The sequence below is a fragment of the Chenopodium album genome, chromosome 7 (genome assembly GCF_948465745.1).
Source record: "Chenopodium album chromosome 7, dcCheAlbu1.1, whole genome shotgun sequence".
Taxonomy (NCBI): Eukaryota; Viridiplantae; Streptophyta; class Magnoliopsida; order Caryophyllales; family Amaranthaceae; genus Chenopodium; species Chenopodium album.
Window position 1 is genome coordinate 75,148,511 of NC_137840.1, and position 16,263 is coordinate 75,164,773.

At 31.3% G+C, this 16,263-nt stretch overlaps 1 protein-coding gene and 1 long non-coding RNA gene across 2 annotated transcripts; both read right to left on the minus strand.

Annotated features, from left to right (window-relative positions):
* Positions 1-941: 941 nt before the first annotated feature.
* On the minus strand, positions 942-1,755 carry LOC145638579 (uncharacterized). The gene is made up of 2 exons (XR_014114671.1): positions 1,599-1,755; positions 942-1,124 (listed from the first exon to the last, which is right to left on the minus strand). It is a non-coding gene; the product is annotated as an uncharacterized LOC145638579 (long non-coding RNA).
* Positions 1,756-5,502: 3,747 nt separating this feature from the next.
* On the minus strand, positions 5,503-9,213 carry LOC145638580 (1-aminocyclopropane-1-carboxylate synthase-like). Its single transcript, XM_081689567.1, has 5 exons — positions 8,847-9,213; positions 8,587-8,718; positions 8,345-8,508; positions 6,492-7,049; positions 5,503-6,249 (listed from the first exon to the last, which is right to left on the minus strand). Exons 1-5 carry the CDS (start codon positions 9,027-9,029, stop codon positions 5,790-5,792), a joined length of 1,497 nt encoding a protein of 498 aa, XP_081545693.1. The 5' UTR covers positions 9,030-9,213; the 3' UTR covers positions 5,503-5,789.
* Positions 9,214-16,263: the final 7,050 nt, after the last annotated feature.

The following is a 16,263-nucleotide window of genomic DNA, read 5'->3' on the forward strand; positions in this document are numbered from 1 at the left end:
TGTAAATTTGCGTATACCATACTTGTACATTAATTTAAATTAAGTACGGAGTAGTCATAATGAAAATACTTGTACGTTCTAGTAAATGCATGAAAGCCTAGATCTAATGAAGTTGATGCAAGCTTCTTGGGCGGCTAGTGGGGCAAAGAAAGTGTACAAGAATGAATGGTGAAAGGCTGAAAGCCAAAAAGGATTCGATCACGGGTGGGTCGCAAGCTAATGATGCCCACAAACTTGCGCCCAAATTACATAATGTTACGTTGGTATACAACTATACATTTAGGTGGACAATAGTTCATGTCAATTTCTTCTGCTATGCATTTATATATACAAGTATATATTTATTTATTTTTATATCTATTTAATTATTTGTTGAGTCCATGAGAAAACCTACATGTGAGTAAAAGTGTTATCCCACGTTAAAAGAGTATAAAAGTGAAGAGAAATAGTGGAATGTGTATCCCACATTGAAGAAAGGAGAAAGTCGTGTTCACTTTATAAGGCTAAGGGACTACTTCCTTCATTGTCATATGGTTTTGAGTTAGAACCTTCTTGGTTGTTTAAGTGAACACTTGTGACAGGTGTGTGGCCCAAGCCCATTTATCATTATTAATTTGTTGTATATTTATTAGGGCTAGCAATCGGATCAGGTCGGGTCGGTTTCGTGTTCGGGTCAGCTAATTTCGGGTCAGCTACCCCCTGACCTGAACCTGATCCATTTAATGTTTCGGGTTGAAAACCTCAACCTGAACCTGATTTTTTCGGGTTCGGGTCAACCCGAAAATGACCTGATTTGACCCAAAACTTTTTTAGGTCTTAAAAAAGGTTGATTTATTTGGTTTGGGTCAACCCAGCCTATCTGATTTTATTCATTCAAAAGGTTTTTTTTTTTGCAGTTCATTCAATTGCATTTCAAAACAGCGATTCAAACCCAAACAAAATTGTCTAACAAAACTACTTAATAGATTACAAACCAAGTAGTCTACTTAATAAATTACAAATTGAATTTCAAAAACTATAGTGATTTAAATAAAATCTTCAAATCTCTTTGTTATGCCCACCCTCCATAGTGAATGAATCTTCTCCTCTCTGAAAGAAAGATGGATTTGAGTGGCCGCAACTTGCTGCCATTAAAAATAACACAAACAATAATTAAGAACATAATTTCAGTATGTAAAACCGTATAAATACAACTATTAATATTAATTAGCATGATAAATTCGTATAATTACATAAACTAGCATAAATTCGCATAGATCCATAAATCAATTCGTATAAATACATAAACCAACATTGATTCGCATAAATTTACATAAATCAATTCATACAATTACATAAACTAGCATAGTAGCATAAATTCGCAAAAATCCATAAGTCAATTCGTATAATTACATAAACCATCATAAATTCGCATAAATTTGCATAAATTAATTCATATAATTACATAAACTAGCATGAATTCGTATAGATCCATAAATCAATTCATATAATTACATAAACCAACATAAATTCGCATAAATCAATTTGTATATACTTGTAAAATAACAAAATCAATTCGTATAAACTCACAAATTAAGAACAATAAACAAAAAAAGTACCGTATGGGAGTGAGAAGATAAGAATTGTAGTCGAAATCAACAATTGTGAAGACTTGAAGAACTTTGATTGAACAATGGTGAAGCCGTGAAGAGATTTAGGGTTTTGAGGAGAGAGAAGAGAGAGAAGTGGGAAAAAGTAGTGAAAACGGCTGAAGAAATGATTGTAGGATGAGAGAGGTTTAGGGTTTTCATTTTATATTAAGAAGCCTCTATGGAATTTGGGCTGGGCTTATTTACTTATTTAGAGTTAGGGCTTTTTACGTTTTTTTTTTTTTTTTTTTTTCACTTAAAATACTTCGGGTTATCAAGTCGGGTTCGGGTTGACCCGACCTGATTTTGACCTGAAATTTATTTCGGGTTAAGTGGGTCGTTTTCGGGTTGAGATTTTCAACCTTAACCTGACCCATTTAATTTCGGGTTCGGGTTCGTGTCGACCCATTTAAGTTTTCGGGTCGAAAATCTCAACCCTAACCCGCTTTTTTCGGGTCGGGTTCGGGTCGGGTTTTCGGGTCGGGTCAGTTTTTGCCAGCCCTAATATTTATATGGTTGTAAATGCCGTCCCTCGAATATACTTTTTGCTTTTTCTATGCACAAATACAATCTAATTGGGCCCTTATCTTAATAGTTGACCACATTGTAAACCAGACCAAAAAATTACTAAAATATTGAATTAGCTAGTGTATATAGAATTTTACTTAAAAAATTAGCTCGCTCCTCAATTAGACAAGGTTGACTATCTCGGTTGCTCCTCTATTTATTTTCTAATCAAGGTAGTGATACCGATCGATACAATGTTTTTAGGTTTACAATAAAATGTAATAATTCGTATGACATAGTCAACGTTAATAATGTATATAGATTATATTGAACGATACAAAGTACTAAATAATTAAAATATTATAGAAATTAAATAGTAAAGATTATCATTTTTTTTATTGTAAATATAAGTTGATAAATATAAGTTGATAAACATGGATTGAGAATCAATTTAAAAAAAAAAAAAAGAAAGAAAGAAAGTGCACAACATAATAAAGAATTTTCTTAGAAACACTTTTTAATATTTGTATTTATATATATTTAACTTTTATTACTCCCAGACGCATTATTATATCTTGACTCTTGAATGATGGGAATAGAAACAAGGTCTAATCTCAACTAAAAACGCCATCCCAAGAATTAAAAAATTTAAAAATTGTTCAAACTCAGCACCTTGTCAATTGTCACTAACGTAAAATCATATAAAAGCTAGTATGATATATACATGCAAAGAAGAAAAAAGGCAGGTTTAATAAGACACTAATAAAAAGGTGATTAGCAAAGGGAAAATTATGAATAAAATCAAAATTGTCATCAATTGCATATTGGTAGGTCAGGCTGAGTCTTATAATTATGAACCACAAATAAAAGTGTATCATGAATAAATAATCTCTCTCCTACTCCAACTATTAAAGACTAAAGAGAATTACACCCCCTTATACATTCCATTTTAGCTTTCGTCCAACCACAACAACCAAATATGTCTAATGTGTAGCTCTATTATACTCAACCATAATGATGATGTCAAATACTTACTCCCATTTGAATTGGTGCCTACTATATACGAACAAAATTACCAAGTAACAAATATAACAGAAAACCTAATTACTACGTACTTATGTTTATTAGTATTCGTGATACGTACAATGTTGGCTAGTTAGTATTTTAGTTCTTTTCAGTCTTACAAATATAACTTTTTAAATACATTTGGATGTACCAAACTTTAATACTACATACACCATATAAGATTTCCAAATATAAATACGTAGTACAAGGCCTAACTCATCATAAGTCATGACATATACCCGAGAGAAAGGACAAATTACGCATCAAATTCAAATATTATAAATTCATGACATTAGTACGAGTAATAAATATGGAGGCCGATGGATGATGACAAAAGAGAATGTTAGTTTGTGGCTGCTAGAACAACACAAGAGATGTTTGACGATGACACTATGATCATCCAATCCATTTCACAAGTTTTATTTGGCCTGACTTTAGAATGATTGGAATTCCATTATATATTTATTAATTCGATTATTTTAAAATTGTGTGACCATTGATCAATTAATTGAACTACTCTAAAATAAATCTTATCAATAGTATGCAAGTCAAAATCGTAGGCAGATGATTGCGCTTTATTGATGTAAGGATGGTGTGTATTTTGGGCTCTTGGCAGTCTTGCTCTTTTTCTCCATGTACTATGTAGCATGTAGCGTACCAAATTAAGTTTATTATATATTCGTAAGCTAATGTAAATTATTTAATTTAAAGATTTTGCTGGTAGTTGGTATGTTATTTATGCACCCTAATACCCTATGGCCTATGTACATGTGTCATACATCTTTGTGCTAGTCATATAATCATACATTAATACTCCATTTGTTTTCAAGTAATACAATTGTTCTAATTGTTGTAATGATTTAAAGATAAATATGTATATCAAAACATAGAATCTTGTTAAACGGTAGACATACGTTGAGATAGTTTAATTACAATTTTCCTTTAAAATTAAATAAATCAAAAAAAATGAGGAAAAAAAAAAGTGAGGAAAAAAAAAGAAAAAAAAAGAAAAGAGGTATGCAAGGGGAGTATAAGAGTGAAATTTTGATCGAACTCAGAGTCATTCTTAGATCGATGTTTAATGAATGACTTAATAATTTATTCCTTTTTTTTTTTTGGACAATTGACTTAATAATTATGGGTTATCGAATAATGTTTTTTTAACCAAAAGTTGTTGCTTTTGTGCCTTACAAATTTATCAATTTCATTTTACAGGTTACTCAAACTTTGTTTTTGAGTAACAACATCAATGTGAGATTGTATTGGTGGAATAGTGAGTTAGTGACATCGCTCCCTGTATCATATTCCTAGGGTCTATGGATCAATTCTCATAGCACTCAATTGAAGGATCGGATTTTCTTTATTTACAAACCTCGGAGTCACAATTGAAATGATCATTATTGCAACCTTCGTTAAGTGCTTTGCAATAAGGATTCAATCAGATTTAGTATCATTTGCAAATATTGGCTCTATATTGCAAACTTGAAAACACCTGTTGAGCCACCTTGGCTAACCAAGGGATCAACTCACTCGAGCTCCATCTAGTGGATACAGGTGCATCCTAGCATTTTCATTTGGCGGTTGATCGCTTTTTGGTTACCCTAGAAGCCAGTGTTATCCATCCATCCATTGATGAGCTTCCTCCCCTTTACTACTCGATTTCAAAAATCTACTTTGATTTAATCATGTATGTATTCACCACCATTACTGACTAATTACACACATGTTCTTGAGCGTTTCAAGGAGTTTTTAGCCTTTTCTTGTGATCTTTACCTATGTGAAGGCAAGTGGTTTTAGTCTTTTAGAAATTCAAACAAACTACTCGTAAAATTGGATTGACAGAATTAGCATTTAGGAGACCTACATATAATATGTTATATGTACCATATATATGGGCTAGCCTGTATTCGATTCATTGGGCCTTAACAAACTTCAACAATGGGCCTGTAGAATATAGATGCACGTTTGTGTTTGGGCTTTTTTTTTTCTTTCCCATGTACTCCGATCCGTATTTGTTTAATGTTGCTTTTACCTCGTACTCGTATTTAGAAACACTATCAGCTCTCAAAAAAAAAAAAAAAAAAAAAAAAAAGTAACACTATCAAGTTATGAGGTTCTCAAATACTCCCTAGTCCGTACCTATTATTGTGCATATTTATTGTATATGCAGTATGCTTCAATGGATGAAAGCCGTCTGAGTAGCTGAGCAATGATGATCAAACTAAGAATTCGATATGTAAATAGATTTCACTAACAGATCGAGAACTTAGAAGTACGTAAATATGAGTAATATCTTACGGAGTACTAAACAAGAAAACACTAATATTATTATTAATATGGTAACCCCAAACAAAAAAATCTGGGGAAAAAAACCTAAGCTCAATTGACCCCTTTTACAATAATTTTATCCCAACAAATCCCTAGTAGGCAGTCTGAATTATCAGAAAAACTGCAAAAATCATTGGAATATAAAAAACCTTACGTACTAAGAAGATTCTAAGTTATTCGGATAAATATGACACGAATTATTGAAATTGCTACATACATGAATTTATTTATACTTATATATATAGTAATACTTAAAATGATTTAGGTTCTGGCTTTAACGAGTGGAGATTGAGGAATGGGAGAATGAGGTGATAACAAGTTATGTGGTGACATGAGACTACTTTCGTCGATTCTTCGGTTGTTAAAGCTAAGACGACCAAGTTGCATCTGTTCCTTCCTCTTCTTAAGCGATGTTTTTTGTTTTGTCTCCCTCTTGTCGCGCCTTACAAAGGATCTAATCCTTTGTAGGGCAACATCTACGGTCTCATCATCCATGTTTGCGTAGCACACCCTAAACCATCCAGGCTCCGAGCAATGAAATGATGAGCCTGGTGATACATTGATCTTCACATCATTTATAATTACTCTCCATAACTTCAATTCCCCCTCTGTTGTTGCCTCCTCCAAAAGGTGTCGCAAGTCCATCCATACAAATAGTCCTGCGTTGCTCTTTAGGCACTCGATCCCAACTTGAGACAATCCGCCTGTAAAATGTTGGTGCCTGAAAAAGAGGATACCGAGAATTAGGGAAATGATTTTGGCACACTTTATATGAGCACGCACAGTTTTTTATGCTCTAATATCAAATTAATTAAGGGTCTGAGAATATGGTATATGACCTAATGTAAATTAAAGTCTATTATATCTTGACTAGTCAAAATAGACTAATGCATCATGCGCATGACATGTCATGCACAATTTATAAGGGTTTTGAGAAAAATAGGTCTAATAAATTAAATATACCTTTGCAATAGCCTTTCTCGGCTTGTGTCTAAGAACCTTGTGACGAACTCATCATCAGACAACATGGCGGCTAGCATATGTTGCGTTTGTGAAGAAACGAGCCCAAAGCTTGACATCCTACGAGCAGTGGTCACAACGCGGTCATTGTAAGAGTAAACAATCCCAACTCGGAACCCTGGCATGCCCATGTCCTTAGACAAGCTATAGACGATGTGAATAAGGTCAAGGTTAACGTGTGGCATGTCCGTTACAATTTCGGCCACGCTAGTGTACCTTGGCAAGCTAAATACAGTAGCTGCATATATCTCATCACATACTAGGTGAATTCTTTTGTCATTCACAAAGTTTACCAACATTTTTAGGGTATCCTTATCTTGGACTGTCCCTAAAGGGTTAGAAGGGTTTGTGACGATTATGCCCTTAACTCGAACGTTGTTTTGTAGTGCATCTTCATAAGCTGAGATTAAGGATTGTTCAGTAATCTTAAAACCATTCCAACTTTCACATGTAATTGGAATTAGTTTTACGCCAGTTCTCCAACCCAAATCACGGTTAAATCTGCATGAAAATGACATACAAATCAATAATTATTAGTGGCTAATTAAATCATTTTCAATGTTCCCTACACGTATAGGTCATGTTGGTTTGTTGTAGGACATAAGGAACCTCTTTGTCTGGTAATAGTAATGTTCTTTTGGAAATAAAGTATATGACAAATATATATACATTACACTTTTATTTGAAATTCATATTTTGTCAATATTTGTACGATTTAATCAAGGTTTAATCTTTCGGGATATATTTGTATTTAGACGTGCCACTTAAAATTCTTTGGACAATAGTGATAAAATCATGTTTATTATATTAAGAATTTGTTGCTAGTTGTCTTCCACCTTAATTAGTTAGATCGTGATCAATTTTGCAACATTCATATGTTTGACACAATAATTTCATATAAGAATAAGATGGACTTGTGTGAACAGAATTTGATTTATTATTGTTGACCCTTGACTTAAATTATTCATGAGTACGTGCGTATCAATGTATCATGTTTGATTAATGGCTTAAAAAGCAAGACTCCTTTATTTCTACCCAAAAAAAAAAATAAAAAAAATAAAAATAACACTTTACTGTTATGAGTTGTGAAACAATTCACATAAAATAGCAAAGAAATAATTTTAAGCGTCGTAATGATATAATTACAGCTTTTAAGTCCTTTTTTTTCCCTTTCTATTAATCCAACATATTGGAGTATATATACTTGTATAATACTTCCTTGTGCACGTTATACACTTTGACTAATACAGAATACTACCTAAGTCAAATGGAAATTATACAACTTAGTCCACATGAAAACATGTGTTTGACTATCTAACTAAAATTTACAACAACCCTTTCTCTTATAGACCTATATCAATTATTTTACATGCTACATGCTAACAGAAAACAACTTAATGACCTAAATCAATTATTCTATTGCATGATCGATCACATCAAAAGTACAATATTTATAGGATTAATTAAGTGACATGCATAGCTAGCAACCACGTAATTCTTTTACAATTTTTAATTTTATGATCCTATATGAAGGTTAATTATAATTAGTACAATATATAAATATGTTAACCTTAGATTTTTCAATACTATCCTCACACTATCTACTTATTAAGATAACTTAACATAAAAAGTGATCAGAAATGATTATTCATGTTGCACTTTCTACATGTCACAACTCATCATATTTTCATACGTAAGTTTAACCGACTTTTTGCGTTGCAAAAAGTCTACGAAATCCTATAAAGTGTAATAATAATGTCAATAAATGATGAAGAAGATTTGTCAAGTACACGTACGCTGGATAATAAGGTGAGGGGACCAAAAATGCGTCTTCTCCTTTATCTGCTAGGCAAAACAATATCGTCTCATTCGCTCCGGTGGCTCCTCCGCTCATTACTATTCGTTTCGGATCAAAGGTCACTTTGTCGCCTCTCGCTTTCCCCATGAACTTTGCAACAGCCTGAAATGTCATCATAACGTTTAAATATATACATAAGGGCACGAGTCAATTTTGTAGACAGAGTAATAATAAACTTACAGAGCGGAACTCAGGCAAGCCATGATAATCTTGGAATATAGCAATTTCCATAAACTTATCAATTCCTTCAGGTGTACATATAGAAGCTTGTGGGTTTTTAAGCATCCACTCCTTAACTAAATCAAAGGTAAGCTGCATGGAGTAAACACATAACATATAATTCAATATTATGTTTCACCCATTTATAAGTTTACATGAAATAACATTATTATTAAAATTTAAAAGTGCATGCATATATATATTAGAATCCAAAATAATACCTGATTTTCAGCAAGTCCCATTTGAATTACACCATTAGGGTTGTTGGAAGAGTGGTAAGGATCATTGTCATAAGCCTTCCACCCATCAAAATACTCAACATCCTCGCCGTGTCCATTGTTAGTTGCTACCTTGGAAAGAAGTTGATGACTATCGTAAGCACCGTTGCTCATTGACGAATGCATTTTTAAACAAAGTATTGAATGTTTCTTTTGTTGTTGTGTTGTAGTTGGTGGTAATTGGGTAGTGTTTGTTAGGGTATAAGGAAACTAGAATAATGTAAAATTTGTTGGGAGAACGAAAGTAGAGAATATAGACGAAGAAGAATTTAATGTTGTTGAGACAAATGGATTATAAGAGAATTTGAGAGATAGGAAATGAAGCGTTATGTACTCTAATATTTATAGGCCGGAAAATCAAGGTTATTAAAAAAAAGGAAAAAAAATACATTGAAAAGTCTATTTCAAAGCGGTAGAAAGGTATAAATTTTCAAAATACGTTAAAAAAAAAAAAAAAAAGTAAAAAAAGGAAGGTGCTTGAACTAACAAAAATGGTGAGAAAAGTAACATAGAAATACATGGACCCATTTAAACCTCAAAAAAAATGTTGTAACAGTTGGCCGGTTTTATTCCGTAATTGCTTGCGTAAGTAATTTGCATCCCCTAAAGCACGTGAGGAGGAGAAAGTATAAGTATGGTCTACTTTTAGACTTTTTATTAGGCATAACCTTTTACTTGATTATCATTAATTAGTCAATATTTCGTCTATCTAAGAACTAAACAATATAATACCAAGTGTATTTAACTTTTCTTCGTAGGCATAATTTTCAAGTTATTTAGGCTAAATGATAAAGAAGTACAAATGAAAATTTAATCTATTATGGTATCAAATAATTAAATAAAATTTTAACGAACTTGATTCCAAAAATGAATTTAGGAACCATAATTTTATAAAACATTATAGGAAATTTTGTGAAAAACTACCTATTATAATTCAGAATTTGCGAGAAACTACCTATTAAAAAAAATGTTGTAATTGACTACCTAATTTTTTAAAAATGTTGTAATTTACTACCTTTATGCCGGATTATGAAGGAGTTTGACCAAAATTCTCCGGCGTTGACTTGGTCACGTGACACTTGGTGAAAGAAAAGAGTAATTAAGTGTCACGTGATGGTCACGTGACCAAGTCAACACCGGAGAACTTTGGTAAAAGTCCTTCATAATCCGGCATAAGGTAGTAAATTACAACACTTTTCGAAAATTAGGTAGTCAATTACAACATTTTTTTTAATAGGTAGTTTCTCGCAAATTCTGGACTATAATAGGTAGTTTTTCACAAAATTTCCAACATTATATATTCCTTGGTCTGAAGGGAAAATCCTTAGCTTTAAGATTAAATAATGACTTTGTAAGTTTCGATCGATGTTTACATCTATCAATTATAGTTTGCACTTTACATAGAATATTACGACCAATAAGTTTAGAAAGTTTGTTGGCAACATGATTAGCTTCCACATATGGATGTGAGTGTAGTAACTTCATTGAACGTTTTTCGAAATCAGGTGACATGTAGGTACATCTTTCATACTTCGTATACATTAACCTAAATTGTTCAAGGACATTAAAACTATATGTATCTCAAAGGATTATGTATGTATATGATTTCAAGGTCATTTTGTGGGAAGAAAAACATATTTATATATTTACAAGAAATAGTCTTCCCACTTTTCATTGTTTGCATTGGTTTGTGCATGATTGAAAATAATCTAAAATGTACTGAACAAAAATATATTCTTAGGAAAGAAAAGAAGTTTCCTCATTAATGCTATGTTTTTCATAACATCTCAAACATAAACCTAAGTTCTTGTAATATACACATAATCACACTTCATATACAATCTAGATAGTACAATTGATAGGTAGCAATTTCAAAAATTGAAGACATACTTGATTGGTGTAATATTTTGTTCAATTCGTCAATAGTACTTGTTTAAAATTTGCATAAGAAAGTCCAATCTATATATATTTATCTTGTACACTTGCATGTTTATTTATGTCACAAAAACAATAGGAAATATAGATCTATACTACTATAGTACCACAAATCTTATAGTAAGATTTCATGTCTAACCAAATTAATTCTAATTGTTAGATTTGTATCTAACCAAATCTATGAAACAAACATTATTATAAAAAATAGGAAGTACTCCATAAAACACGGTATGGTAGAGAAGATGAAAAACTCAAGTATCATGTGAAACATAACAATAATAGAAGACGAATAGAAGTGACTACTAAAAAGTGTAAACCGCGGAAAAGCAAGCACACGCTTGTGGACCATAACCAGTATTTGTTCCACTTTCGGTAAGTAAATAACACTCTACCCTTTTTTCCTTCATAATATACGAGTAGCTTAGTACAACTTCCTTAGTTCCTACGAGTAGTATAGTAAATTAAATAAATAATGTATGTAGTCATTTAAGTCAAACCCTGCATTTAATTGCCATGTGTCCTTAAATGTATTTTGCCTGTTGTAGAAAACGACTTCACTTATATTAGGAAATCTTTCTTTTTTGTACTCGGATTGGACGGTAATAGTGTTTGAGTATACATGGAATGTGTTTAAGTCTTGATCATTTCATTCCTTTGTCATGTAAAAACGAATTCCAACTCAAATTCAAGATTGATAAAAAGTTTGATTCATAAATATCTCATGTTATTCAAGACGCATATCTCTATTTTCATTCGCGTAAATTATAAGAACTTGATATTAGCTAGGAAAATACGTGAGTATATAATAAGACGAACTCAACAAGATCTCACGTGATTATACTAACTCTTATAGATCAATGATAATTAATTGTCCAAGTTTTTAAAATTTAACCCAAATATTGACAATTAATTGGATAAAAATTTTAAACAACGGAATAATATTCATATAGAGTAGAGGGGGTTTAATAGCCCCTAGAGTGATAGAAATTATGGAAACTAGCTAGGGTTTTCAAGGGCATACTACCATATAAGAAAGAGGATGATTGATAATACCTTTTCTATAATATATATGCATGATTCATTAGTCACACAGTCACACTAACAATTTTTTTTTTTTTTAATTGACAAACATATTACATATTAATTATTATATATCAATATATGCACCTAATTGTTAGTTGAATAGGTTACAAACTAACAACATCAACTAATATTGTGTTGTGTACTTGCATTACATTTAAAAAAAAAAATGGTTTAAATTATGCATTAAGTTACGAAAAATTGTAAAATTAGGATATCATCAAATATTAACGAATTAATAATATATCAAGGGTTTACCGACTACTGTTTAGCTAGTATGTGAAATCGAAACTCGTCAGTGACTTATATTCAAAATTCCAACCATGATAATAATAATCAAGTGTGACTTTAAAGCAAAAGTCAACAAAACATGCTTATTTGCCGTAATGACTTTTGAAGCTAAAAGTAAATGGACTTTGCCTACTACTAATTGACTCATTGCCAATCCTACCTACTTGGTTAGCCACACGTCCAAAATTAATGTAGATAGAGTACCAAAACAAACTCCTTTCATTCTATTTGTGTTATGCAATTACCATTGTTTGCACGCACACTAATTTATCTCCCTAATTATACACACTAATTAATGACATCATTGTTGTACTTTGATTTTGTACTTTGAGATTTTTATTTTTTGTTCACATATAAATTCATCACTTTCTAGTCAAATTCATTAATGGAATTCGAAGGACCCACATAAAGGATACGGCTCTATACAACTAATTGTCTAATTGACAAGTAGCATTCGCATTAAGAAGTTGTAACTAGCTAGATTGCCTCCCTTACTGTTAAATGGCCCGGGCCACCAAGTGTCGATTCAAATGTGTGATCATGGAGAGGAAAAGGTGAAGTAAGGGGATCGATGTCCCCAAATGGACACATTGATAATGTTACTGAACCAAGTCAACGTTTGAGAGCAAAGGGTTAGATAAGAGAGTAAATAATGTAGTTGGGTGGGCTCGAATATATAATAACTCGATCAAAGTCACAAGTTGAATTCGTTATTATCTTGCATTTACAAATGTTTTAAATAATCACACAATTTCATAATTTTTAAGAAAATAAATTATTTTGTGAAATTTTACGGTATTAAAAAACAAATAAGGCAACACCGATCCCCAATACAGCGGTCATTTTAAAATATAACTACTTACCATATTATTTTCCAGACGAGCGTTAAAACCCAATCATATTAAATTATTAATGATGCATCAAAAGTTTGTTGTTTCAACACAAGGCTTATGTCTCAAGTCTCAAGTGAAAACACGTTTTAATTTAGGGCACATGCAACCTACGTTGCTATGCCTATGGCACTATGCTACCCTCTCTGTAGAAAAATGAATGAGTAAATACAGAGTTAGTTGTTCACTTGTTTCTTTGACCTGATTAAATCTAAATTCAATTGAAAGTCCAATCTCCAACTACTCAATACTTATTGCATGAGATTGAGTTGTAATTCTTTATTATTTCAATTTGTATTTTTTTTGGAGGAATATTTCAATTTTTATTTCTATAACAAAATTAATTAACTTATTAGTTCCAATTACATTACAAGTACTAATTATAATTTATTTATTTTTTTGGAAAATACATAGTAAAGATCACAAATTAAAAGGAGACGATGTCAAGTAATATTAAGTAAAAAATACGGTTATGATCCGGCTATAATTGTAAATATAAAAAACCAAACCCACAAAATATGGCCTACCTTAATCTGATTCTATATGTTTTAAAGGAGAATAATATTATGAGTTTATCAAATAATCTTCTTCAAGTATAGTTATAAAATTCTTAATAAAGTTGATAACGATTATAGTAAATCTTAGGAAATTTTGTGAAAAACTACCTATTATACTCCAGAATTTGCGAGAAACTACCTATTAAAAAAAATGTTGTAATTGACTACCTAATTTTCGAAAAATGTTGTAATTTACTACCTTACGCCGGATTATGAAGGAGTTTGACCAAAGTTCTCCGGTGTTGACTTGGTCACGTGACCATCACGTGACACTTCATGACCCTTTTCTTTCACAAGTGTCACGTGACCAAGTCAATGCCGAAGAATTTTGGTCAAACTCCTACATAATCCGGCGTAAAGGTAGTAAATTACAACATTTTAAAAAATTTAGGTAGTCAATTACAACATTTTTTTTAATAGGTAGTTTCTCGCAAATTCTAGATTATAATAGGTAGTTTTTCACAAAATATTCTATGAAGATATACACGTGAGTAAGAGAATGATGAACGTAAATCGATCATATTAAACCCCACTCAAGGTGAGATTAACCCTAATATATAGTAGTATTATACATTCATCACAGACTGATCAATCATCTAGAATTCTCTCAGCCTGCAAAAATTATATCTAATCACTAATGTCTATTGGATATTAGTAAACACACAAATACACAATGTGCACACGACACGTTATGCTTTCATGAGTACTTGCAATAGATAAATAAAAGATTAGGCTAAGCTTTATTAATTATTATTATTAAATATTACACTTGCTTGGACAATACGTTAGATTGGAGGCATCATTTTACCAATTTATTAGGGAGTCAAAATCCTTGACATATAATATTAAACCTAGTCAACACTTTTAGTAAATGGTACTCCGTAATAATATTAATCAAAAGGCAAGTGATCATGACGAAAGTACTCGTTGCCAAAGTTATTTTGGAATTTGCATACTTAATTTGGTCGTCGATTACTTGGGAGAAAAGGCATTTAAGTATTTTTTTTTTTTGTTCTCCAAAATGCTTTACGCTTTACAGTGCATGCAGCTTAGCTTTTTAGTTGGCGAGCATGTTTAACTTACTCTGAAATTTGTACTCATTTGTTGATTGAATACGGAGTATTTTATTCTTTGGTATTAAGGAGTAGAAGAGAGATTAAAAGCCCATTTTTACCCTAAACACTCTCACTTGATAGGTTTGAATTCTACACTACTAAGATTTGTCGTAAATTTTCTTTTAAGTGAGCCAACACTGTGTTGGTAATTTTATATTTTTATTACTTGTAGACTTGTAGTAGCACATTGATACAAGTGGGATCTATTATATTATTACTTTGAGTAAAAAAATTCACTTCCTGTAATTTAAAACATACTGTAAATTTTTTGATGATATTAATGCAATGTTACACTTAATTAGAATGTTACTTTTTTTTTTTTTTTTTTTTTTGAATAGAATTAGAATGTTACTTGAAACATACTCTCTTATCATTAAATAATTACGGAGTATCCGTTACGTACTTATAGGTATAATAGCAAATGCAACTTTAATAAATAAAGCTAAAGTACGTTACTGAAGCAACTTCAACTAAATTTCAGTAGCATTTTTTTAATCTGAGGAGATTTTCTTGTCAGCTAATTACAAATATTAAAATGAAAATACATGAAAAAATGTTTGAATGTCGGAATATCTAAAAAGTAAGTAAGCATATTTTGTTTAGCAAACCAACCCAAACAATCTATGGATTATCAAGTCTCATCAACAACTACTTTCTTTGTTTTCTTTTAATAATATTGAAAGTTTCACGTTTTTTAGTGTAACAATATAACTAATGCTTGAAATATTTTCAACTAAGAAAAAATCAAGATTCTAAAAATGCACCGCATCTAAAAATGCACCGCATATTAATACATTTATACAAAATTTTGGATAATAAAAATATATAAAGCATATAGCACACGAAGTATATAATTAAATTAACCGAATGTTGAAACTTGAATTTATTGGCTTGCATAGTTGCATGTAGAACAAGCCACCTAATGTTGGTGGTAAATTCCTTAATCAATAAAGCTTACATGCATTGCCATAGATTCAATAGCCTTTTGCTTTGCTTTTTGTTTCATTTACTTTTCTATTTAATTTTCTTTATTTTATTTCTCTCAATATCTAGTATGTAATTGTGAGGATGCATTCTGAGATCATAAACAATTATTTGTAATTATATAACTCCATTAGTTGGTCACATAAAGGCTTAAAATGACGTTGAGTCATCAATCACGAAAGATATGTTTGTAATTGTTGGATAAAATACTACTACGTAGTTAAGAAACAAAGTAGATCGAGGATCTAATTCACCCAAGTGGTCTCATGTGGTTCATAAAAAGTACCTTGTTCTACATTTTTTTTTGGATTCAACAAGTAAAAAAATCACTAAAATAGAAGGTTGTAATCCACGTACCACCATTTCAAATCATTTCTGAAAATAAATTCCACAGGTGGAATGGATGTAGAGGGTTGCTCTTAAGGTTATTAAAAGTCTTGTTAGGAACTATAATAGCCCTACATTAGGTTTCTGAAGTCTTAATAATGAGTATTATTAGTTCAATGAA